Source organism: Dipodomys spectabilis, unplaced genomic scaffold (assembly GCF_019054845.1).
Source record: "Dipodomys spectabilis isolate Male_0828 unplaced genomic scaffold, ASM1905484v1 ptg000216l, whole genome shotgun sequence".
NCBI classification, from domain to species: Eukaryota; Metazoa; Chordata; class Mammalia; order Rodentia; family Heteromyidae; genus Dipodomys; species Dipodomys spectabilis.
In genome coordinates, this window is record NW_024870893.1 from 892,537 (window position 1) to 919,772 (window position 27,236).

Here is a 27,236-nt window from a genome sequence, read left to right on the forward strand (position 1 = left end):
ACTTGTGTTTTGTTCTGTGGTCGGTGGTGGGACTTGAACTCTGGGCCTGGGCACTGTCCCTGTGCTCTTCAGCTCAAGGCTGGTGCTCTATCACTTGAGCCACAGCGCCACTTCCTGTCTTCTGGTGGTTCCTTGGAGATCAGAGCCTCCTGGACTTTCCTGCCCAGGCTGGCTTCGAACCCTGATCCTCAGCTCTCAGCCTCCTGAGTAGCTGGGATGACAGGCGTGAGCTACCCAGCACCCAACCCAATTCGGTCAGTTCCCTCATATCAAATAGTTCACACCAAGGTTCCTCCAGGAAGAGTCTTCCCTGAGCTTTACTTTGCACACTTCATTCCCTAATTTGCCATCTTCCCACCAAGCCTTCATCTTCGGGCTGTCACTTGTATTTTAGAGAATTTATTTGCCTGAATTCTCCCATAGTTCCTCACAGGGACAAGTCTGGATTGTGTCCCCTTCATCTGCCCTTGGGACATCCTGAGCTTCTCTAGTACAAATGTTTGTCTAGCCAGGTGCTGGTGCGCACGCCTGTCATCCCAGCTACTCAGCAGGCTGAGATCTGAGGATCACAGCTCAAAGCCAGCCTGGACAGGAAAGTCCAGGAGACTCTGATCGCCAATGAACCAGCAGGAAATGAGAGATGGAGCTGTGGCTCAAGTGCTAGAGCACCAACCTGGAGCACCAAAGTTCAGGGACAGCGCCCAGGCCCCGAGTTCAAGCCCCAGGACTGGCACCAAAGAAGAAGAAGAAGGGGGAAAAATTCATCTAGATCTTCAGCTTAGATTGTTTTTTCTGGTTTGTTTTGTTTCCTTTGTGCAAGTACTAGGGCTCGAACTCAAGGCCTCGTGTTCTTGCTTGTTCTGTTTTGTTTGGTTTTGTTTTTCTCAAGGTTGATGCTCTACTATTTGAGCCACGCCTTCAAATCTGGCTTTTTGCTAGTTCACCGGAGATGAGAGTTTCACAGCCTTTCCTGCCCGGACTGGCTTCAAACTGCAATCCTTAGATCTCAGCCACCAGAGTAGCTGGGATTACAGGCGTGAGCCACCAGTGCCTAGCATTTGCTCTGTTTTTCATCCACATAAAAAGTAAGAACTTCCCGTGTGTATCTGTCTTTGCTTGTTTGGACATTCTTTCTAAGAGCTTGTATGGTGTCCAGCTCTATTCAGATCCACACATAGTTACACAATAACCAAATGATTGCTGGGAATTTACTGATGGGCAGTTGAATTATTAAGCTGTTTTAGGAGTTAAAGACAGGACAGGAAAATCATGATTAAAAAGCAGGAAGGAAACGTGTTTCTATACGACAGAGAACAATTATAGAAAGGGTAACAGTGTTCAAGATGTACAGTAGCTCACGCCTGTAATCCCAGCTACTCAGGAGGCTGAGATCTGAGGATCTTGGTTCCAAGCCAGGTTGGGTAAGAAAGTCCGTGAGACTCTTACCTCCCATTAAGCAGCAAAAAGCCGGAAGTAGAGCTGTGTCTCAAGTGGTAGAGCCCCAGCCTTGAATGAAAAAGTTAAGGGACAACACCCAGGTACTGAGTTCAAGTCCCAGGCCTGGTACAAACAACAGCAGCAAAAAAAGATGCATTGGACTTACAAACTGAAACCCCTTTGAACAGCTACTTAAAGACAATAACAAACAAATAAATGAACATTAAAAAAAAAAACAAAAAACATTCATTACAAAAGAAAAAGCTAGGCCCTGGTGGTTCACGCCTGGAATCCGCACAGCAGGAGGCTGAGATCTGAGGATCGCGGCTCAAAGCCAGCCCAGGCAGACAAGTCTTGTGAGACTCTTATTTCCAAGGCCCCAGCATAAAAAGCCAGCTGTGGCAGGTGCAGCCAGATGTGAAGGGCCCCAAAAGAAATGTACGCCTTACCTGATTTAGGTAACAACCACATTTCAAAGGGCACAAAAAGGTTTTTTTGGATCTGCTGGAGGCTGGGCTTCAGGGATGAAAATTCTCTTTATTTTGAGTCTTTTGGGGGGTCCATTTGGGGATCCCCCCCCCAAAGAACAAACCTGCCTATTTTTCTTTTTAAGAGGGAAACTTAGGTAGGGCTGGCAAAGCTGATTAGCTCCTTTAGTGGACAAAAGACAAATTCACAACAAAAAAACAAACAAACCGCAAGGAAATCAGCATTACCAAGACGCAAAGTTGGATTCCCCCAAGAATCTGGGTCTCTGGCCAGAAACTAACCTTTGCTTGTCACCCATGACCCCTTGCAGAGACCTTGGCTGGAAGAAATCCTGTGGGTGGAACTTTCTGTTTGTCTACAGGACCGGCATAAAACCCAGCTGCTCCTTCCTGGAGAGCTTTGGGGAGCAGATTATTCTCAGGGAGAGAGACCACAAGGCACGCTGTGCCTTCTGGATCTTTCCACAGCATGGGGAGCTACAAACTTCTTCCCTCCAGTCTGATTTGCTTCCTCCTGTTTCTTGTCCCCACCAAGACCTCCACGCCTGCGCAACCGTGAGTCTCCCCCTTGCAAGATTTCTCCTGGAAGCTGGGATTCTCCACGTTCTTTTTCTTTCCTGTACTGCTTTGCTTTTTGCCTAGGATGTATTTGGAGGTTGGTGTTTTTGTTCTTTTTGTTTTCCCTCTCTTGAAAGACTGGCCACCTCTCCCCCCCCTCTCCCCTCAACCTCTGCACTTGCTTTGCAAGCAATTATCATCTGCGTTTCTCCCTGGATCTCTGACTGTCCAAGCTGTAAACAGATTTCTAAAGACAAGCTAGAGGAATCCATGTTCAGATTCTCAGGCTTCTAACGCTCTGTTAAGATCCCGTGCTTTGGGCTGGGCTGGTGGCTCTGTGGTAGAGCGCTCACCTCGCATGCATGAAGCCCTGGGTTCGATTCCTCAGTCCCACAGGCACAGAAAAAAGCTGGACGTGGCGCTGTGGCTCAAGGGGTAGAGCGCTAGCCTTGAGCCAAAGGAGCTCAGGGACAGCGCCCAGGCCCTGAGTTCAAGCCTCAGGACCAGTAAAAGATCATATGTTTAGCCTTTCCTATCTACCTTTCTCAGTTGTCTATGGTTCGTTCTCTCTCCCTCTCTCATTGTATATTCACCATAGAACTGATATAAAAAAAAAAAATGAGAGCTCAATTTTAAATGCTGATGTCAAAACTAACAAAGCTAAAGCAGTCTAAGAATAGAAGAGAAAAGTCTTTTGCAGATCAAATGGTGATTAATACAATTGTAGCAAAAAAAAAAAAAAATCAGGGCTCGATCAGCAAATAGATCATTAGAAGCAAGGCTTGATAACACAATACTGGGTGATTTAGGGCCGGGAACACAAACAGAGATCAGGGCTGGGATGTAGCTCAGTGGCAACGCGCTTGCCTAGCAAGTGCAACGTCCTGGGTTCGATCCCCAGTACCAAAAAAAAAAGAAAAGACAAACAGAAATCAAAGAAGTGGTGGAAACGACACCACTTTTATTTGACATTTATTTGGCACAAGCATTTGTTTATTTTTGTGCCAGTCCTGGGGCTTGAACTCAGGACCTAGGCACTGTGGCTGGGTTTTTGCATTCCAGGTTAGAGCTCCACCACTTGAGCCACGGCTCCATTTGCAGCTTTTTGCTGGTTCGTTGGAGATGAGAGTCTCACAGACTTTCCTGCTCCAGGCTGGCTTTGAACTGCGATCCTCAGATCTCAGCCTCCTGAGTAGCTGGGATTCTAGACACAACTTACCAGCACCTGACACATGTACTGACTCATACATTTTATTAGGATTATAAATGTGAGGTACAGAGGGGTGACAGCGACATTTCCTTTTGGTCCTTGTCCCTTCTTCCCTTCGCTCTCTCCCAGATTTTCCTTCCCGTCCCCATTCACAAGTTTGTAGAGTTCATTTCCATGTTGTACCCAGCACCCTCTGCCCCCCCCCCCCGCCATTTCTGCCTCTCCCCTTGACCCCCGCCCAAAGACCGATCAATGAATAAGCAAGACAAAATGAAAAGAAAAACATCCACAAAGAAAAATCCTCTTGTTTCCATTTCCAGTAATCTATTTTTCTAGGCATACTTCAGCTTAATCCTTAAAGCTACATTACACAAAGCAGTAGCAGAACCAATGTCAGACATTGCTTCATTCATTCTAGTTAATAGATTCGCAAGTTCACTAAGGGGTGGGGGGGGGGGGGAAAGGACAGAAAATCAGATCACCGTTCTTGCCAAAGACATGTTTCAAAAGTATTTTGGCTGCCTTGCACAACTGTCTCACACCTGAAATCCTGGATCCTTGGGAGGCTGAGAGTTGGAGGATCAACCTTGGAGTCCAGTCTGGGCAGAAAAATTTGCAAGGTAGACCCTACCTTAACAATCGAAAGACAAGCCAGGTGTGGTGGCTCACGCCTGTAATCCAGGCTACTCAGGAGGCTGGGATCTGAGGATCTGGGTTCAAAGCCAACAGGGGCAGGAAAGCCTGTGAGAATCTTTTTCTGGGGGAGGGAGGGGGAGTTTGGTCTTGAGGGATGAACTCTGGGCCTGGGCGCTGTCCCTCAGCTCTTCAGCTCAAGGCTAGTGCTCTACCATTTGAGCCATAGCACCACTTCCGGCTTTTTTTCTTTTTGCTTATGTGGTGCTGAGGAATGGAACCCAGGGCCTCAAGCATGCAAGGCAAGTGCTCTACCACTGAGCCACCTTTCCAGCCCCGGCTTGTGAGAATTTTATCTCCAATGAACCAGCAAAATGCTGGAAGTGGAGCTGTGGCTCAGTGGTAGAGCACTAGCCCTGAACAAAGAAGTTCAGGGACAGCACCAGTCCCTGAGTTCAAGCCCCGGGACCAGTACCCCCTGCCAAAAAAAAAATGCATTATACTCAAAAACTGACATGCAGAATTGAAACCTCTTTGTACAACCACTTCAGGATAATAACTAAATACATGTTTTTAAAGAAAATGTTTAATATTTATGAGTTCATGCTCACATTATACGTAAAAGGGGGCTTAATGTTAAATTTATATACCCACATGTAATATTATGTGGATGTATTTGTGTACATATATTAATAAAAAGTTAAGACTTCCATAAAATATTTTAAAACACACAAAAAAATCTTAGTATAAACTTCCCTGGGGTAACTAGCCTGAAAATTCAAGTTCAAAGAAAAGGGGAAAAATGACCATTACAAAAAAGTTTTTTCTGGTTTTTGTTTTTGGTGTTCTTTGTTTTATTTTGTTTTTCTTTTCTGCCAGTCCTGGGATTTGAACTCAGGACCTGGGCACTTTCCCTGTGCTTCTTTTGCTCAAGGCTGGCGCTCTACCACTTGAGCCACATTCCCAGCCCCTGAGATATTTTTAACATTTTTTTGTCCCTGTCCTCGGTTTGAACTCAGGACCTGGGTGCTGTCCCTGAGCTCTTTTGCTCAAGCCTAGCACTCTACCACTTTGAGCCACAGCCCCACTTCCAGTTTCCTGTTAATTGGAGATCAGAGTCTCACGGACTTTCTTGCCTGGGCTGGCTTTGAACCATGATCCTCAGATCTCAGCCTCCTGAGTATCTGGAATTACAGGCATGAGCCACAAAGCAGGTAACTTTTCAATGGACACTACTGAATCTTACCTCTATCATAGTTAAGATCAATGAAAATATAGAAAACATATCCTTTTTTGTTATTTAGAATCATAATAAGAAAACAGAAGTTTGCTAGAAAAATATAGAAGAGGTGTACAGTGGCTTTATGCTAGCAAGTTGAATAAGCAAAAGTCTTTACAAACGCCTGGTATGTGCAGATATTGGGAACTTCTCTGTGCTATTTACACAGAATCTGCTCCCTGAGATCCAAATTCAATCCCCAGCGCTCCGTGGGGAAATGGGGTTTTTCTCTACCTGTGAGCCGACATGTAAATATTTAAAATGGAAACATCCACTGCTACAGGGAACTGGCAAATACATCACACTGCGACTTGAATTGCTCATTTCTTCCCTTCTGGCCTCCAATTCCATATTAATAACGTGAAAGCCGAGACCAGGATGGAAGGGGGTGGTGACTCTATTATTATGCATGTTGAATTAAAACCCTTTCGGGCAACCACTTACATAGAACAAAAATACATTTAAAAAAAAATGAAAATGTATTTAAGGGGTTGGGAAGGTGGCTCCGTGGTAGAGTGCTTGCCTTGCATGCATGAGGCCCTGGGTTCGATTCCTTAGCACCATATAAGGAGAAAAAGTCGGAAGTGGCGTTGTGGCTCAAGTGGTAGAGCGCCAACCTTGAGCTGAAGAGCTGAGGGACAGCGCCCAGGCCCAGAGTTCAAGCCCCATGACTGATAAAAGCTGGGCACAGGTAGCTCATGCCTGAAATTCCAACTACTCAGGAAGCTGAGATCTAAGGATCACAGTTCGAAATCAGCCCCAAGTAGGAAAACCTGTGAGCTTCTTGAGATCACCAATGAACTAGCAAAAAGCAGGAAGTGGAGCTGTGGCTTAAGTGGTAAAGCATCAACCTGGAGTAGAAAAAGCTAAGGGACAGCCCCCTGGCCCTGAGTGCAAGTCCTAGTACTGGCACACACACACACAGACACACACACACACACACACACACACACACACACACACGTAATAAAAGTCCTATCATTTGGGCTGGGCAGGTGGCTCAGGGATTCCATGCTCACCTAGCATGCATGACGTCCTGGGTTCGAGTCCTCAGTACCACAGACACAGAAAAAGCCAGAAGTGGTGCTGTGGCTCAAGGGGTAGAGCACCAGCCTTGAGCCAAAGAAGCTCAGAGACAGAGCCCAGGCCCTGAGTTCAAGTCCCAGGACTGGCAACAACCACCAAGTCCTATAAGGTGAATGCTTTTCCTGCTGGGCACCATGGTGTGCACGCGCATCCTAAGGCCCAAACAGACTAGCAGAGGGCGGGGCCTCCTTCGTGTAGAGAGGACCACGGTTGCCATGGAAACCTGCTCACCGCCTTCCTCCCTGTCTCCGGGGATGCTCGCCCGCCAGGCAGTACATGGTGCTGGTGCCCTCGCTGCTGCACGTGGGCACGGAGGAGAGGGGCTGCGTGCTGGTGAGAAACCTCAACGAGACGGTGACCGTGAGAGCCGCCCTGGAGTCCATCAGGGAGAACAGGAGCCTCTTCCGAGACCTGGAGGTGGAGAAGGATTTGTTCAACTGTGTCCAGTTCACCGTGAGTGCAGACAATGCGCAGCGTCCTGGGGGCCTCGGATCGTCAGGCAAAGGCTTTGAGGACCTGGTTGAGAACTTCCCAAAGGCATCTATGTAGAGCAACTAAATATGGATTGGGGGGGGGGGGGGGTGGTGTCAGTGGTGGGACTTGAACTCAGGGCCTGGGCGCTGTCCCTGAGCTTTAGTGTTCAAGGCTGGCGCTCTACCCCTTGAGCCACAGCGCCACTTCTGGTTTTCTGGTGGTTCATTGGAGAGAAGAGTCTCGTGAACTCTTCTGCCCAGGCTGGCCTCCAACCATGATCCTCAGATCTCTCAGCCTCCTGAGGAGCTGGGGTGACAGGCGGGAGCCACTGGTGTGCCCTGCAGAGTGTGTGTGTGTGTGTGAGAATTCAGGGTGCTTTCCTTTAGCTTTTGTGCTCAACATTGAGCCATAGCTTCACTTCCATTTCTTTCTTTCTTTCTTTCTTTCTTTCTTTCTTTCTTTCTTTCTTTCTTTCTTTCTTTCTTTCTTTCTTTCTTTCTTTCTTTCTCCTTCCTTCCTTCATTCCTCCTTCGTTCCTCCTTCCTTTCTTCTTTCCTTCCTCCTTCCTTCCTTTCCTTCCTTCCAGGGACCTTGAAGGGAGGGGAGGGGGGAGGGGAGAGAGGAGAGGAGGGGAGGAGAGAGGAGGGGAAGAGAAAGGAGGGGAGGGAAGGAAAGGGAAGGGGAAGGGAAAGGAGGGAAGGGAAGGGAGGAAAAGGGAGGGGGAAGGGGAAGAAAGGGAAGGGAAGAAAAGAAGGGGAAGGGGGAGGGGAAGGGGGAAGGGAAGGGAGGAGAGAGGGGATGGGAGGGGGAGGGGAAGAGAGGGGAGGAGAAGAGGGGGGAGGGGAGGGAAAGAGAGGGGAGGGGAAGAGGAGGGGGAGGGGAAGGGAGGGGAGGTGTGAGGGGAGGGAGAAAGAGGGAAGGGTGGACAGGGATCTACAGGAATTGTCCTCATAATCTGACCTGTGGAATTAAAACCTTTTTGTGCAACTACTTATTCCGAAGGAACCGGGGACATGGCAGTAAGCACCACGCAACGCATGTGCACCTTCCAATTAAAATGGGGAAAACATAATAAAATGACATTTCTAAAGCCCATTGGATCAGGGCTGGACAGGAGCCCCGTGCGTGGACTCATTAGAAGGCCTCAGCCTTTTTAGCATTAAAATGATACAGTTAATCCCACGGGGGGGGGGGGGGGGGGGGCTCCCGCCTGTCATCCCAGCAGCTCAGGAGGCTGAGATCGGAGGATCGCAGGTCAAAGCCAGCCTGGGCAGGAAAGTCCATGAGACTCTTCTCTCCAATGAACCACCAGAAAACCAGAAGTGGCGCTGTGGCTCAAGGGGTAAAGCGCCAGCCTTGAACAAAAAGCAGCTCAGGGACAGCGCTAGTCCCTGAGTTCAAGCCCCACGACTGACACAACTTTACCAAAAAAGTCTCCTGAGCAAATGCCCCAAAGGCGAAGGAGAAGACCCAACGGTCTCTTCTCCATTGCAGATTCCACCGATTCCCACCAGCGAGGTCATGTTTCTCACCATCCAAGTGAAGGGAGAAACTCACGAATTCAAGAAGCGCAGCACGGTGATGATCAAAAACAAGCAAAGCCTGGTCTTCGTCCAGACCGACAAGCCCATCTACAAACCCGGGCAGACAGGTGAGCACCGCATCCCAGCCCAAGCATCCCAGCCCAAGCAGCTGCCCCACCGCCACCCTGCCCACCAACCAGGCAACGTATTTCTGTTTCAGTGCAATTTCGTGTGGTCTCATTGGATGAAACTTTTCGCCCCCTGGATGAAGTGGTAAGTCCCCTGTGGTCTATATAAACGCATTTGCCTTGGTCTAAAATGGCTGGAAATATATTTGGGGTACTTAAGGGAGGACCAGGGACTGATGGGAATTATCTGCCATGGCTAACAGCACATTCCTGACGTTGAACTAGCACAAGAACTTCATGTAAAACATGACCCCAGGTAGGGTGGGGGATGTCTGTAATCCCAGCTACTTGGGAGGTGGAAATGGGAGGAGAACCAGGGAAAAGTGAGTGTGGAACTTGATCTGAGAAACGGACTAAAAAAAACAACAGGCCAGGGACATGGTTCAAGTGGTAGGGTGATTTTCTAGCAAGTTTGAGGCTTTTGTTCAATAAGAAAGAAGAGAGAGAGAGAGAAAGAGAGAGAGAGAAGGAAAGAAGGAAAGGAAGAAGAAAGAAAGAAAGAAGGGAGGGAGGGAGGGAGGGAGGGAGGGAGGGAAGGAAGGAAGGAAGGAATGAAGGAGAGAGAGAGATAAGGGAGGGAGGGAAGAAGAAAGAAAGAAATTCCCTCAGGTCAGAAGAGGAGGGAATTTGTAATTCTGTCTTGGTCTGAAATCCAGTTAGTTGTCCTGCAAGTTAACCTCCTCCTTGATTTCCAAATCAGCAGATACATTAAATATTAGGCACGGAAAATTATCCACAGATGTAAGGTTAAATGATTTCACAGAGCTTTAAAATTGTTTCTATGCACACTGGCCAAATCCCTGCTGTGAAGGAAGATCGGCTTTTGTTCCTCAAGTCAGACCTTCACTATCTGAGAGAAGACACATGGTTTTATTATACAGCAAACATCAAACTATTTAATACATTTATGCCTATACATTTGACGTACGATGTACATATGGTGTAATGTATATGGGACCATATATATGTGACCAGGATGGTTTCTATATACAATATATGTGTGATGTATGTATTATATGTTATATATATGGATATATATTATATATATTATGGATATGTAGAATGCCTTTTGTAATATATATGATGCTGTATGTGATGTATATCTATCATATCTAATAAGTGTATAGATGTACATTGATCTAGATCTATGTACAAACATGCCAGGTTTGAGAACACTCATGAAATCCATTCTTGTTTTTTGTCTTTCAGATTCGACTGCTATACATTCAGGTAAGCAATAGGTATTCCGTCATTAGAAAGAGAGTAATCATAAGCCGGGAGCCGGTGGCTCACGCCTGTCATCCCGGCTACTCAGGAGGCTGAGATCTGAGGATCATGGTTCAAAGCCAGCCCAGGCAAGAAAGTCCATGAGACTCTGATCTCCAATGAACCACTCAGAAAACCAGAAGTGGGGCTGTGGCTCAAGTGGTAGAGCGCTCACCTTGAACTGAAGAGCTGAGGGACAGCGCCCAGGCCCAGAGTTCAAGCCCCATGACCGACAAAAAAGAGAGAATCATTACAGGAAAAAATGCCCTCATTTGAAAAGCTCTTATAAGAATTAATAGAAAATTCTTCTAAGAGCCCATGGGGCTGGGTGGTGATAACTCACATTTCATTTCCCTCTTCACCCATTCTTGTTCTGTGGGTAGCATAGGTGCTCTGGAGGGTTACTGTCTGTGGCTTCTAAGGCTCTAGATCTCTTCAGTTATTGTATCTCTTAGTGTCAATGTATTCCTTTATCTATTGTAATTAATTTAGCCCTAGATTCTAGGTCCCTTTAGCTATTGTAATTAATTTATAGCTGGGTCTCTGTTGTAATTGATTGGTCTTTAAACTATGGTAATTAATCTAGCCCTAGACTCTAGGTCCCTTTATCTATTCTAATTAATTTAGCTGTGAACTCTATCCTTTATCTCTTATCATTAATTTACAGCTGGGTCCCTTTATCTATTGTAATTAATTTAGCCCTCGACTCTAAGCCCCTTTAGCTATTGTAATTAATTCAGCCCTAAGACTTTAGATCCCTTTATCTATTGGAACTAATTTACATCTAGATCCCTTTATCTATTGTAATTACTTGATCCCTTTATCTGTTGGGATTAATTTAGCCCTAGACTCTAGGTTCTCTCTAGCATAATTAATTTACCTGCAAGTCCCTTTATCAACTGTAATTAATTTAATCTATGGACTTTAGATCCCTTTCTCTATTGTAATTAATTTACCCAGGGACTCCACCCTTTATTGTTATTTACAGCTGGGTTCCTTTGGCTATTGTAACTAATTGGTCCCTTTCTCTAATGTGATTAATTAGTGCCGTTATCTGTCATAATTAATTTACATCCGGGTGCCTTTATCTACTACAATTCATTTATCCACAGGATCCCAAAGGGAACCGCTTGGGGCAGTGGCAGAACCTCCAGCTGGACACGGGACTCCAGCAGCTGACCTTCCCCCTGGCCTCCGAGCCCCCACTGGGCTCCTACAGCATCACCGTGCAAATGGAGTCGGGGGTCACCGTCAGGCACCAATTCACCGTGGAGGAATTTGGTAAGGACCCTGGAAGAGCGTGGAGTAAGCAACCAGGGCTTGGGCTAGCAAATGCTTCAACTGTGACAGGTCTGTGTCATTAAAAAGCTCAGCTCCGTGCTCACACCTGTAATCCCAGCTACTCAGGAGGCTGAAGGCTGAGGTTCACAGTTCAAAGCCAGCCTGGACAGGTAAGACCAGGAGACTCTTTTATCTCCAAGGAACCAGCAGAAAACAGGAAGTGGTGCTGTGGCTCAAGGGGTAGAGCACCAGCCTTGAGTGAAAGAGCTCAGGGACAGCGCCCAGGCCCTGAGTTCAAGTCCCATGACCTCCAATTCAAAAAGAAGAGAAATCTAGTAGGGCTTGGAATGTGAGTTTATCTGGAACCTTCCCAACAATTAAGAATGGATTTGTAATAGAAGTCATTATATCTAAACCCAATGAGGATATCAGTGGTTTGTGAATAATCTTTCATATGGCTTAGAGGTTGTGTATGTGTGTGTGTGTGTCTTGGAGCTTGAACTCAGGGCTTAGGCACTGTCCCTGAGCATTTTTGTTCAAGGCTAGCCCTCTACCACTTGAGCCACAGCTCCACTTCGTGCCCTTTTGGTCATTCACTGAAGAATCTTACAAACACTCACATATGGAATGTTGTTATAGTAGTACTAGAAATTTAACATACCTTTATTGAGATAAGGATAACACCAAAAATGTACAAATGCATCAAAAGTAAAGATTGACCATATATACGAAAACCAGTTAAACATAGAAATGAAAAATTATTATTTTAAATATGGATACACAGTGGAAAACAAATGTCAAAATGTTGTGTTTAAAGAGAAATAATGGCAAGTAATACATGCTTATCTATGAATAATAACCCATATCTCAAATGCCTTTATGAACTCCAACTTATTGTGGAATGTTCTAGGCTTGTCTTACACGTAGAACCTAGCATATTATATGAACATGTAGAATTAAACATTTGTTTTATGTAACAGTGTATTATTACAATAAAATAAAATGTCAATAATCAATAAAGCTCACAACCACTGGAAATACACTTTGATAAGGACCAAAAAAAAAGAATCTTTCAGACTTTCCTGCATGGGTTGGGTTTTTTTTGTTTTTGTTTTTTTGCCAGTCCTGGGCCTTGAACTCAGGGCCTGGGCGCTGTCCCTGAGCCTCTCTGTACTCAAGGCTAGCACTCTACCACTTGAGCCACAGCACCATTTCCAGCTTTTTCTGTTGATGTGGTACTGAGGAATTGAACCTTGAGTGGGTTGTGAACCAAGATCCTCAGATCTCAGCCTCCTGAGTAGCTGGGATTCCAGGTATGAGCTACCCTAGTGTTAATGGAGTCTTTCCAAATGAACTCATCCATTGCCTCCATTTTAGAGTAAGGGAGATACAAATGCCCTTCCAAGCCCCAAAGCCCATTAGACAACTATAAACAGAGAACCTAAAAAGATGAATACCTTCTCCCTCCCCTAAGCTGCAACTCTAACTTTCTCTGTCCCTATCAACAGTGCTCCCCAAGTTTGAAGTGCAAGTAACAATGCCAAAGGTTATCACCATCATGGAACAAGAACTGAACGTCTCCGTGTGTGGCTTGTGAGCTGAGTTTTTTTTTCTCTCTCTTTTTCTTTTTAATATGTTGAAGGGAGTTATTGAAAGGAGACTGGCTTTTGTAGATCTTGTGGCTAATTTCTCTAGGACCAATGGCAACGCAAAACATGTCTGCTGTTTTGGAGACTTTCCTGACTAGGAAATACTTATTCTGCTGCTTTTCTATTTCCCCTTCTCATTTGCTTTCCGTGTCATAATGCACATTGCTGTAATTATGTTTAAAGAGAGTCTATACACACACACACACACACACACACACACACACACACACACACACAGAGGACTAGTAGCTTTCCCTTAAGCAGATGATAACAAAAGACCCTGGTCAAAGCACATTGTACTCTCAAACTAATTATATAGTGTTGAAAGCCCTTCTACTTAAAGGAAAAAATTAATTTTTTGAATTCTTGAACTCTGGGCCTGGGTGCTGTCCCCTGAGCTCTTTTGCTCAAGGCGGGCGCTCTACCACTTGAACCACAGAGCCACTTCTGGTTTTCTGGTGGTTCCTTAGAGATAAAGAGTCACCCAGACTTTCCTGCCTGGGCTGGCTTTGAACTGTGATCCTCAGATCTCAGCCTCCTGAGTAGCTGGGATGACAGGCGTGAGCCACCAGCACAGGGCTGAAAAATTTATTATTTTAAAGATGATAATAAACTGCTTGCTAACTAGGGAGATCATTGATCCCTGGTTATAGGAGAAAGCCAATCATCGATCGATCACTTATTAAACCTTGGAAGAGTATTGTATGGGGAAGCAAAAAAAGAATTTAGATTCGGGGTTTGTAGCGAGACCACACAAGCAAAATCTCACAGAATCCATGAGTCTAGCTCAGGATGACACACCGCTCTCTGGCTGCTGTTTACTGGGGAAGCGAACTGAATCTCTCAGGGTGATCTCCTCCTTGTAAAAAGAGCAAAAGATCAGATCTGCACGAAGGCCACACATGCAATGCACCTGCTACTTACTCAGCTGCGCCCCTCCCCCAGTGCTGCTCCAGAACATTCCCCTCCAAGTTCTCACTCTCCCCCCACCCCTTCTCCACGCCTCAGGAGCCAACAAATACAAGACAAGCGTTCATATCAATAGTTGGGATTCCTAGATTGCTTCTGAGAGTCGTTTTGCTTTTCTATTTGCTTGGTTCTTTTGTTTCTGATGGTATTGCTTTTCTTTTTTAAGATATATGTATATTCTATTATTATTGTAAAAGGAATGGGTATTGATTTTCTCTTAAGAAGGTATCTAGTGTTTGTAACACTCCCCACACACACACGCACACACCAAAAAAAAAAGGCTTCATCAAAATGATATTAAATTGAAAAATCAAGCCAAGCACTATGGTCCATACCTACAGCCCCAGGAGGCAAAAAAAAAAAAAAATAGAAGGCTTGTGGTTCAGAGCTAGCCCTGGCAAGACGTGAACGGGACGCCTTTGAGACACGTGAAGAGGCATGAGTATCAGGATTAAGGCCCCCAGCTCTGGGACCTTAGGTAAAAAGCATGAGACTCTCCCTGGAAAAATTTAAAAAGCAAAAACATAAAAAGGGCCAGGAATATGGCTCAAGTGGAAGAGTCCCTGCCTAGCAAGTGTAAGGTCCTGACTTTAAATGGAAGTACTGCAAAGGAAGGAAGGAAGGAGGGAAGGAAGGAAGGAAGGAGGGGAGGGAGGGAGGAAAGGAAGGAAGGAAGGAAGGCAGGGAGGGAGGGAGGGAGGGAGGAAGGAAGGGGGGAAGGAAGGGGGGAAGGAGGAAGGGAGGAAGGGAGGGAGGGAGAGAGGGAGGGAAGGAAGGAAAGAGGGAGGGAAAGAGGGAGGAAAGGAAGGAAAATGATGGAGGGAGGAAGGAAGGGAGGGAGGGAGAGAGAAGGAAAGAAGAGAAAGGGAGGGAGGGAAAGAGGGAGATAAAGAGGGAGGAAAGGAAGGAAAAGGAGAGAGGGAAGGAAGAAAGAAAGGTGGGAAGGAGGGAAGGAAGGAAGGGAGGGAAGGAAGGAAGGAAGGAAGGGAGCAAGGGAGGAAGGGAGGAAGGAAGGGAAGTCCCGTGGTGACTCCTCCCCCTCCCTGCAGGTACACCTTCGGCAAGCCAGTCCCTGGCCTCGGGACGCTGCAGGTCTGCAGGGAATACTTGGAACCCTCTTCGTGCCATGGCAGGGAGTCGGAAGCCTTCTGCGAGACATTCAGTCATCAGGTGAGTGGGACAGAACAGAGGGGACCCCCACTCCCAGACTCGGGAAAGATAACCCGTGTGCAACGCCTGAGTCATCACAGCAGAATAGCATTAAAGTGAAGGAAGGGACAGTGAACCAACAGGGCTCTACCTCGTGGAACCAAGGGCAAATATTCCACAGAGAACCCGGTGCTGCCTGTTATAACCTGTATAATATATACACATATACATAGATATGTACTATTATAATCTATATCTACACATATATCTATTATATATATGTACCATCAATGACTGAGCACAATAGTAATTCTTTATTTCTTTGTCCTGGCTCAAAAGAACTGTGGTAGACGCTGACAGAGATCGAACCATCCAGTGCTTCCTGTGGTTTCTCCTTTTATGAAAAAAAGACATACATGTTTGGGGTTGTTTTGTTTTTTGTTTTTTGCCAGTCCTGGGCTTGAACTCAGAGACTGGGCGCTGTCCCTGAGCTTCTTTGGCTCAAGGCTGGCGCTCTACCACTTGAGCCACAGTGTCACTTCCAGCTTTTTCTGTGTATGTGGTACTGAGGAGTTGAACCAGGGCTTTGTGCATGCTAGGCAAGCGCTCTACCACTAAGCCACCTTCCCAGCCCCCAACATATACAGATACACATATACATACACATACACATATACATATCAACTTCATAGGAAAATGTCTTTCCACTTTCTTTGAGTAGGAGCCTGTCACATTGCTCTAACTGCCTGTCTGCTACACATTGGCTGGTTCACAACCACACCTGTCCACTTGGAGGAGACCCAAAATTAGAGGAGCAGTAGCTGCCTGTCTAGATAAAGGTTAACCCTCAAACTTCTAAGGCATTTATTTTTGGTATCATTCTATCTAGGAAACTTCAGCTAGCAAGGCAACTCCTGCCCATGATACACAAGTTACTACTATTATTATCATATGATAATACATCCTCATTGTATACACAAGTCATGGTGGATAGTTAGCACCTCCACCAAATGCAGTGCCTCGTCCCAGAAAATGCTTACATTGCTGGACACCAGTGGTTCACCCCTCTAATCCTACCTGAGATCTAAGGATCAAGGTTCAAAGCTAGCCTAGGCAGCCAAGTCTGTGAGACTCTTGTGTCCAATTAAGCAGCCAAAATAGCCAGAAGTGGAGCTGTGGCTCAAGTGGTAGAGTGCCAGTCTTAAGCAAAATGGCTCAAGAATAGAATCTGGGCCCTAAGGAGGTGGGGGAAGAGGAGGGGGGATAGAGGGGGAGAGAAAGGGAGGGAAGAGAAAGAGGGAGGAGAGGGGAGGGAGGGGAGGGAGAGGGGAAGGGCTAGCATTATCTGTCCAAAGAAGTCCTCCCAGACTGACTGACCTGCCCAGTGTGACCATCTAGCACGCATTATGGTTTGGTATTGCTTTTTTCTCTCTTCTAAAGCTAAACAGCAATGGCTGCTTCACCCAGCTGGTGAAAACCAAAGCCTTCCAGCTAAGGAGACAAGAGTACGAAATGAAACTGGAAGCCGAGGCCAAGATCCAAGAAGAAGGCACAGGTCTGAGGGCCACGTGGGGACGGGAGATTAAGATGGTGGGCGCTGGCGGATTTCCCCAGCCCAGGTAACACTTGCAAATGTGGAGGAATCAGGAACATCGCCACTGCAGACACTGCGGGCTCTCGCGTATAATCCCAGCCGCTCCCAGGCTGAGAATGCTAGTTCAAAGCCAGCCTAGACAGGAAGAATCCATGAGACATTACCTCCCATGAACCAGCCAAAAGCTGGAAGTGAAGCTGTGGCTGAAGGGTAGAATGGCAGCCTTGAGCAAGAATGGCCAAGCAAGAATGCAAGGACCTAAGTTCAAGCCCCAGTACTAGCATAAAAACATACATAAAATATAATATATCACTATCATACATTATTATAAACAGACAGTATATGTATATATGATTCAAGTTATACTATATTTTATATAGTACAAAATAATTATATATAATTCAACACTATATAATACTTACATAATGTTTAAAATGTTATATATAAGATATGACTATAATAGTTAAATATAACATAACAATATATAACTACATATAAAACCATAATATATAACTATATGCCTATATATAATCATTATATAACTATAATAATACATAATTCCATATAATCATATATATTCTAATATTTACATATTATATTTTATATATAATAAAATATATATCACATAATTAAATATATTAAGTACATATTCAAGTATATAATAAATATATTGTATAATTAATGTATTATAACTATATATAATATAGCATATTATATATATAATGTATATAATTATATTACACATAAATGTGTAATATATGTAATATGTACTATTTCATAGTAATATATGTGTAATATACAATGTATATAATTATATTACAAGCAATATAGTTATATATGTGTATATTATATAAATTATACATATTTATATAGAAATATATATTTGTATATAATATGTTATATATAAAATATACAAATGTATAATATATATTAGATAACTACATTAATTGTAAAATACAATATAAAATATACATTATATGAAAAGTCTCATATGTAATACTTTGTAATTATAAAAATATAATGTATAATTCTATATAAATGTTTATATAATATATAGTATACAGTATGTACAAAAAGGATGTAATAACAAATTGCATTAACTGCGTCTCCAGTAACAATAAGTACACATAAGTAAGATATAGTATCCATGCAGTTCAAGTGACTCTGTTTTTTTAATGGCCTATTTCTTTGTTGTTTTCAGGCGTGGAATTAAAGGGCAAAGCATCGAGCTCGATCACAAGAACCATCACCAAACTCTCCTTTGTCAGAGCAGACTCACACTTCAGACCCGGGATCCCCTTCTTTGCGCAGGTGTGGTTAGCAAGTCACGTGACGCACGGGGTCTGGGCAGGTCCAATCACTGGATGGGTCCCGTCCAGTGTCGGTTCATAGATCCAAAAGTTGAAAGCCACCTAATAATAGATCAGGACATTTTACATTTGTATAGGAAATGGTTCCACGCTTTAAACTATTAAATACGCTGTTACCCTAGGATTTCTTCCATAAACCTTATGTGTATAGTACTTTTCTATAATAACTATATATGTGTGTGTTTAGGGTTTTTTAAACTGCCATTATTGGGACTTAAACTCAAGGCCTTACCCTCTTAGTTAGCTTTTTTGCTCAAAGCTGGCACTCTACCACTTGAGCCACACCTCCATTTGTGGCTTTTTGCTGGTTAATTGGAGATGAGAGTTTCATAGAATTGTCTGCCCTGGCTAGCTTCGAACCTTGGTCCTCAGATCTCAGCCTTCTGAGTAGCTCAGATTACAGATGTGAGCCAGCAGCCCCCGCTCAATAAGTATACAGTAAAAGAAAAACAGTAAACACAGAGACAAAATACTATTTAGAAGTTCCCAGATCTCAAAATCATGAATGTTCTCACCGATCTACTAAAACCAATCTTTTACCGTGATTGGTATATTCTCAGAAAACGCCTGTAATCCCAGCTACTCAGGAGGCTGAGATCTGAGAATCATGCGAGAACCAGCCCAATCAGGAAAGTCCTTAAGACTCTTATCTCCAATTAACTAAAAAAAGTCAGAAGTGGAGCTTGTGGCTCAAGTGGTAAAGCACCAGCCTTGAGCACAAAAGTTCAGGGACAGCACCCAGGCCCTGGGTACAAGCCACTAGGACCTGCATCCAAAAAAAAAAAAAAAAAAGAGGAAGAAAGCAAGGAGAAAAGAAATGACTTATGTCACCAGTGATAGATACATCAATTGCCAATATCTGATCATTACATCTGATCATTACTCTACAAATATACACAATCTACAATGTCAATTTAAAATAAAGCTAGTTTGCTGGGCACCCATGGCTCATACCTTTCATCCTAGCTTCCCAGGAGGCTCAGATATGAGGATCCCAGTTCGAAGCCAGCCTGGGCAGAAACATCTAATAGGCTCTTTTATTTCTGATTGACTAGCAAAAAAGCCAGAAGTCGAGGTGTGGCTCAAGTTGTAGAGCACCCAGCTCTGAGCAGAAAAAGCTAAGCAAGAAAGGGGGTTCAAGCCCAACTACCAACTCCCCCCCTAAAAAAGAAAATCAGTGTTTGAGGATCAAATACTTTGGGGTCATGGGTTAATATCCTCCATGACTGTGTTACTCTGTGGGGCCATAGTTTTCCAAGGGTGATCTTTCACACACAGTGTCCTCAAAATGTCCAGGTGTGGCTCCGATCATCTTGAATAAAATGCTGGCCTTTCTTCCTGGGATTTATGATACAAGGATCTCTGTGCTTTCTATCTAGGGTCTCAGCACCGAGCTGAGCGCTGAATGATGCTCACTGCTGCCTCTCCAGAGCCTGGCGCTTTGGAGGCGTCTGATGGAGGGGTGAAGGAATGAAGGAGTTTGGGGCCGACCAGCTAGTGTTTCTGGGACTGATCCGTGGCCTTGAACTTGCAGGTGCGCTTAACGGACGGCAAAGGGGTCCCCATGCCCAACAAGATCGTCTTCATCACTGCGAATGAAGCCAAGCACCAGTCCAACGCCACCACGGACGAGCAGGGCCTGGTTCAGTTCTCCATCAACACCACGGGCATGACGGGAAAGTCCCTCACTGTATCGGTAAGCTCTCCATCAACACCACAGGCATGATGGGAAAATCCCTCACTATAACAAGCTCTCCATCAATACCACGAGCATGATGGGAAAGTCCCTCACTGTAACAGTAAGCTCTCCATCAATACCACGAGCATGATGGGAAATTCCCTCACTGTAACGGTAAGCTCTCCGTCAACACACGGGCATGATGGGAAATTCCCTCACTGTAATGGTAAGCTCTCCATCAACACACGGGCATGATGGGAAATTCCCTCACTGTAATGGTAAGCTCTCCATCAACACACGGGCATGATGGGAAATTCCCTCACTGTAATGGTAAGCGCTCCATCGATACCACGAGCATGATGGGAAATTCCCTTACTGTTCTCCACTGACATCAGGAGAATTATGGGAAATTCTCTTACTGTTACCCCAAGTTTGGAAAGAAATAGGCTTGAAGATTTCTTACCTAAGTTGCACTCTGAAAGATATGAAATTTACAACTTGTGTTGAGCTCCATATAGAGAAGAAAATAGAAATTAGGACCAATTTGTGGGCTAATACGTTTATTAAAAGGAAGTAATTCATTGTTGTGATTAAAATCCTGTTTCAGCCGGCTGCTAGTGGCTCATTCCTGTTATCCTAGCCACTCAGGAGGCTGAAATGGGAGGATCATGGCTCAAAGCCAGCCCCGGAAGAAAAGTCTGGGAGAGTCTTATCTCCACTTAAGCAGCAAAAAGCCAGAAGTGGAGCTCTGGCTCAAATGGTAGGGCACCAGCCTTGAGCAAAAAGCCAAATGAGAGTATCACAATTGAAAGCTAGCCTGAACAGTAAAGTTTGTCAGACTCTTATCTCCAATTAACCAGCAAAAAAACATGGGGAAAGTGGAGGTGTGGCTCAAGTGCTAGAGCACCAGCCTGGAGTGAAAAACCTCAGACAGTGCCCAGGCCCAGAGTTCAAGCCCCAATACAGGACGAGAGGCGGGGGGGGGGGGGAGGAGGAAAGAGAGGGGGGTGGGAGAAAGAGAGAAAGGGAGAGAGAGAGAGAGAGAGAGAGAGAGAGGGGTGCGGAGAGCACTCTTTTCTAAAGCATGCTTCTCAATTTCTAGACATTACTCTTTCAGGGTGATTTCAGTGTCTTTATCTACATAGGTAAAGCAGCCAAAGAACTTTAGAGCAAACTACTGAGCCAATGAAGGCCTGCTTTTATGTTCTTCAGATACATAAATTCCCAGCCTAGGACAGTGTCCAGGGAAGAGGCAAATCATACCTGCGATTGATAGAGACAGGCCTAATCGGGGTGTCTTCTCCTTTGCTAGCTACTGGTAGAGGGGTAACAGGGAGATCACAGGCCTGCTTTGAAATCTTACAATCTGTAAAGAAATATAACATATCATATAATCTATAAATGTAAATAATAATTATATATAGTATATCATCTGGTCTATGATATATATGCTATGTTATATAAGATATTCCATATTATATATTAAATATAATATACCATATTATGTACATAATATATAATGGTATATTGTATTATATAATGGCAGGTGACATATCATTATGTCATACAGTATACATTATATATTACATACCATATATTGTATATACTTATTATATTAGCATAGTGTATATACTACACTATATGCGGTATACATTTATTATATTATTCTATCATTTATATAGTATATGATATCAGATCATATATACTATCATTTTATTACATATTCATAAATTACATTATCTATTTTACATTATCTATTATATACTATTGTACAGCATATATAATACATACGCTATATACTGTAAATGCATAGTAAACAGTAACATATATAATATATAAATATCTATTCTATAAAATGTGTAATGTATTATATTGTATATGATCTATGGTATATGAGTTATATAGTATGTGATATATAATGATGGATGATGTGTATCTCTAGATGATGGATGATATGTGTGTATAGATGGTGGATGATGTGTGTGTATAGATGATGGATGATGTGTGTGTATAGATGATGGATGATGTGTGAGTATAGATGATGGATGATGTGTGTGTATAGATGATGGATGATGTGTATCTATAGATGATGGATGATGTGTGTATAGATGATGGATGATGTGTGTGTATAGATGATGGATGATGTGTGTGTATAGATGATGGATGATGTGTGTGTATAGATGATGGATGATGTGTGTCTCTAGATGATGGATGATGTGTGTGTATAGATGATGGATGATGTGTGTGTATAGATGATGGATGATGTGTATCTATAGATGATGGATGATGTGTGTGTATAGATGATGGATGATGTGTGTATAGATGAGGGATGATGTGTGTGTATAGATGATGGATGATGTGTGTGTACAGATGATGGATGATGTGTGTGTACAGATGATGGATGATGTGTGTGTACAGATGATGGATGATGTGTGTGTACAGATGATGGATGATGTGTGTGTATAGATGATGGATGATGTGTGTGTATAGATGATGGGTGATGTGTGTGTACAGATGATGGATGATGTGTGTGTACAGATGATGGATGACGTGTGTGTATAGATGATGGATGACGTGTGTGTACAGATGATGGATGATGTGTGTGTACAGATGATGGATGATGTGTGTGTACAGATGATGGATGATGTGTTTCTCTAGATGATGGATGATGTGTGTGTATAGATGATGGATGATGTGTGTATAGATGATGGATGATGTGTGTGTATAGATGGTGGATGATGTGTGTGTATAGATGGTGGATGATGTGTGTGTATAGATGATGGATGATGTGTGTGTACAGATGATGGATGATGTGTGTGTATAGATGATGGATGATGTGTGTATAGATGATGGATGATGTGTGTGTACAGATGATGGATGATGTGTGTGTATAGATGATGGATGATGTGTGTATAGATGATGGATGATGTGTGTGTACAGATGATGGATGATGTGTGTGTACAGATGATGGATGATGTGTGTGTACAGATGATGGATGATGTGTGTCTCTAGATGATGGATGATGTGTGTGTATAGATGATGGATGATGTGTGTATAGATGATGGATGATGTGTGTGTACAGATGATGGATGATGTGTGTGTACAGATGATGGATGATGTATGTGTACAGATGATGGATGATGTGTGTGTACAGATGATGGATGATGTGTGTGTACAGATGATGGATGATGTGTGTGTACAGATGATGGATGATGTTGTGTACAGATGATGGATGATGTGTGTGTACAGATGATGGATGATGTGTGTGTACAGATGATGGATGATGTGTGTGTACAGATGATGGATGATGTGTGTGTATAGATGATGGATGATGTGTGTGTACAGATGATGGGTGATGTGTGTGTACAGATGATGGATGATGTGTGTGTACAGATGATGGATGACGTGTGTGTATAGATGATGGATGACGTGTGTGTATAGATGATGGATGACGTGTGTGTATAGATGATGGATGATGTGTGTGTACAGATGATGGATGATGTGTTTCTCTAGATGATGGATGATGTGTGTGTATAGATGATGGATGATGTGTGTATAGATGATGGATGATGTGTGTGTATAGATGATGGATGATGTGTGTGTATAGATGGTGGATGATGTGTGTGTATAGATGATGGATGATGTGTGTGTACAGATGATGGATGATGTGTGTGTATAGATGATGGATGATGTGTGTATAGATGATGGATGATGTGTGTGTACAGATGATGGATGATGTGTGTGTATAGATGATGGATGATGTGTGTGTATAGATGATGGATTATGTGTGTGTATAGATGATGGATGATGTGTGTGTATAGATGATGGATGATGTGTGTGTATAGATGATGGATGATGTGTGTCTCTAGATGATGGATGATGTGTGTGTATAGATGATGGATGATGTGTGTATAGATGATGGATGATGTGTGAGTATAGATGATGGATGATGTGTGTGTATAGATGATGGATGATGTGTGTGTATAGATGATGGGTGACGTGTGTGTATAGATGAGGGATGATGTGTGTGTATAGATGATGGATGATGTGTGTGTACAGATGGTGGATGATGTGTGAGTACAGATGATGGATGATGTGTGTGTATAGATGATGGATGATGTGTGTGTATAGATGATGGGTGACGTGTGTCTCTAGATGACGCACGGCAGACATCATCTACCCTATGTGTGTGTGTGTCATCTATAGATACATGTGAGTCTCCTCCCCCTAGGTGAAGCACCAAGACCATCGCCCCTGCTACGACGGCTACCGCTGGCTGAGCGCGGAGCACGCCGCCGCGCAGCACACGGCCCGCCCCGTGTTCTCCCGGAGCGAGAGCTACGTGCGCCTGGCGCCGGCGCCGGGCCGGCTGCCCTGCCACCAGGAGCACTACGCGCAGGCGCACTACCTGCTCAGCCGCGCGCTCCTCCCCCAGCTCAGCGAGCTGGTCTTCTACTACCTGGTGAGCGGGGCGGCGGCGGCGGCGGCGGCGCGCGCGTGGCCCAGCGGGACGGCGCGCTGCCCGGCACGCGCGGGGACCCGGGTTCGAGTCCGCGGCGCCACCTCCGGTCCCTTTGCCCCAGGTCATGGCGAAGGGCAGCATCCTGTGGAGCGGGCGGCAGACGCTGGCGGTGGCGCGGGAGGAGGACCGTGAGTGCCGGGGGCGCGGGGGCGCGGAGGAGGACCGTGAGTGCCCGGGAGCGCGGGGGGGCGCGGGAGGAGGACCGTGAGTGCCGGGGGCGCGGGGGGCGCGGGGGGGCGCGGGAGGAGGACCGTGAGTGCCGGGGGCGCGGGGAGGGGCGGGGAGGGGCGGGGAGGGGCGGGGAGGGGCGGGAGGAGAACCGTGAGTGCCGGGGGTGGGGGGGGGGGGGGGGGGGGGGGGGGGGGGCTGGAGGCAGGACCGTGAGTGCACCGCCCCTCCCGCCTCAGCCCGCCCTCCCGCCCTCCCCCCGCCCCTCCCGCCCTCCCGCCTCAGCCCCAGCCCGCCCTCCCGCCCCAGCCCGCCCTCCCGCCCCTCCCGCCTCAGCCCCAGCCCGCCCTCCCGCCTCAGCCCGCCCTCCCCGCCCCTCCCGCCTCAGCCCCAGCCCGCCCTCCCGCCTCAGCCCGCCCTCCCGCCCCTCCCGCCTCAGCCCCAGCCCGCCCTCACCGCCCCAGCCCCAGCCCGCCCTCCCGCCTCAGCCCGCCCTCCCGCCCCTCCCGCCTCAGCCCGCCCTCCCGCCCCCTCCCGCCTCAGCCCGCCCTCCCGCCCCAGCCCGCCCTCCCCGCCCCTCCCGCCTCAGCCCGCCCTCCCGCCCTCCCGCCTCAGCCCGCCCTCCCGCCCCTCCCGCCTCAGCCCCAGCCCGCCCTCCCGCCCCAGCCCCAGCCCGCCCTCCCCGCCTCAGCCCGCCCTCCCGCCCCTCCCGCCTCAGCCCGCCCTCCCGCCCCTCCCGCCTCAGCCCGCCCTCCCGCCCCAGCCCGCCCTCCCGCCCCTCCCGCCTCAGCCCGCCCTCCCGCCCTCCCGCCTCAGCCCGCCCTCCCGCCCTCCCGCAGTGCAGGGCCAGATCTCGGTTTCGCTGCCCCGCGGGCCCCGAGCTGGCGCCCGCCGCGCGCCTCGTGGTCTTCAGCGTCCTGCCCGACGGCGAGACGGTGGGCGACGCGGCCAAGTACGAGATCGAGCCCTGCCTGCCCAACTTGGTGCGGCCCGGGACGGGGGGGGGGACGGGGGGGACGGGGGGGACGGGGGGGGGACGGGGGGACCCGGGGTGACTGGGGGACCCGGGGTGACTGGGGGACCCGGGGTGACCGCCCCCCCCCCCCCGCAGGTGGAGCTGAGCTTCGAGCCCGCGCAGAGCCCCCCCGGCCGCGCGCACGCGCCTGCGCGTGTCCTCCGCGCGCCAGGCCCTGTGCGCCCTGCGCGCCGTGGACCAGAGCGTGCTGCTCCTGAAACCCCAGGCCGAGCTGTCCGCCCCGCACCGTGAGTGCCCCCCAGACAGACAGACAGACAGACACAGATGCAAACAGATAGACACAGACAGAGAGACAGACACAGATACAGACAGACAGACACAGATAGACACAGACAGAGAGACACAGACAGATAGACACAGACCAACAAACACAGATACAGACAGATAGACACATACAGACACAGACAGACACAGAGACAGATAGACACATAGACAGACACAGACAAAAAGACACAGATACAAACAGACAGACAGACACAGATACAGACAGACACAGACAGACACATACAGACAGACACAGACAGACACAGATACAGACAGACAGACAGATAGACACATAGACAGACACAGACAAAAAGACACAGATACAAACAGACAGACAGACAGATACAGACAGACAGACACAGACAGACAGACACAGATACAAGCAGATAGACACACAGATACAGACAGACACATATACAGACAGACAGACAAACACAGATACAGACAGACAGACACAGACAGACAAACACAGATACAGACAGACACAGATACAGATACAGACAGCCAGACACAGACAAGACACAGATATAGACAGACAGACACAGACAGACAGACACAGATACAGATAGACAGACACAGATACAGACACAGACAGACAGACAGACACAGACAGATAGACACAGACCGACAAACACAGATACAGACAGATAGACACATAGGCGTAGATGGCAGGGAGAGAGAGGCAGGCAGGCAGACAGACAGACAGACAGTCAGACAAACATGCACACATAGATGGCAGGGAGAGACAGACAGATACACACACACACAGGTGTAGATGGCAGGGAGAGAGAGGCAGGCAGACAGAGACAGACAGACAGACATAGATGGCAGGGAGAGAGAGACAGACAGACAAAGATACACACATAGATGGCAGGGAGAGAGAGGCAGGCAGGCAGACAGACAGACAGACAGACAGATAGATAGATAGGCAGAGGCAGAGATGGACAGACACAGACAGACAGATGCATACATCCAAACATACATGCGTAGATGGCAGGGAGAGATAGGCACAGACAGACAGACAGACAGACAGACAGACACATAGATAAATGGCAGGCAGAGATACACAAACACATAGATATACAGACACAGATAAATACAGACAGACAAACATACACGCATAGATGGCAGGGATGGAGACAGGCAAACAGACAGACAGACAGACAGAGAAAGAGGTGGATGGATGGATGGATGGATGGATGGATGGATGGATGGATGGATGGATGGATGGATGGATGGATGGCAGGCAGAGGCAGAGATGGACAGACAGATACACACACACACACACACACACACACACACACACACACACGATTGTGCGCGCGTCCCCGGCAGGTGTACGATCTGCTGCCCGTGAAGGATCTCACCGGCTTCCCCAGCGGGCTGGCCCCGCACGGGGAGGACATGGGCGAGT

At 46.4% G+C, this 27,236-nt stretch overlaps 1 protein-coding gene across 1 annotated transcript; it reads left to right on the forward strand.

Annotated features, from left to right (window-relative positions):
• Positions 1–2,300: 2,300 nt before the first annotated feature.
• On the forward strand, positions 2,301–27,236 carry LOC122122911 (alpha-2-macroglobulin-like). Its single transcript, XM_042697347.1, has 16 exons — positions 2,301–2,480; positions 6,961–7,144; positions 8,660–8,816; positions 8,909–8,961; positions 10,086–10,106; positions 11,255–11,423; positions 12,932–13,016; positions 15,091–15,211; positions 16,631–16,745; positions 17,986–18,095; positions 19,689–19,850; positions 24,064–24,294; positions 24,416–24,482; positions 25,362–25,505; positions 25,634–25,785; positions 27,158–27,236. The coding sequence occupies exons 1-15, from the start codon at positions 2,395–2,397 to the stop codon at positions 25,753–25,755; spliced, it is 1,827 nt and encodes a 608-aa protein (XP_042553281.1). The 5' UTR covers positions 2,301–2,394; the 3' UTR covers positions 25,756–25,785; positions 27,158–27,236.

Bases quoted from the DNA above. Each gene is read 5' to 3' on its own strand.
- LOC122122911 (XM_042697347.1), top strand. From the start codon at position 2,395: ATGGGGAGCTACAAACTTCTTCCCTCCAGTCTGATTTGCTTCCTCCTG. The intron at 16,746-17,985 runs GTCTGAGGGCCA...TGTTGTTTTCAG, and splicing joins GATCCAAGAAGAAGGCACAG to GCGTGGAATTAAAGGGCAAA. The intron at 24,483-25,361 runs GTGAGTGCCGGG...GCCCTCCCGCAG, and splicing joins GGTGGCGCGGGAGGAGGACC to TGCAGGGCCAGATCTCGGTT.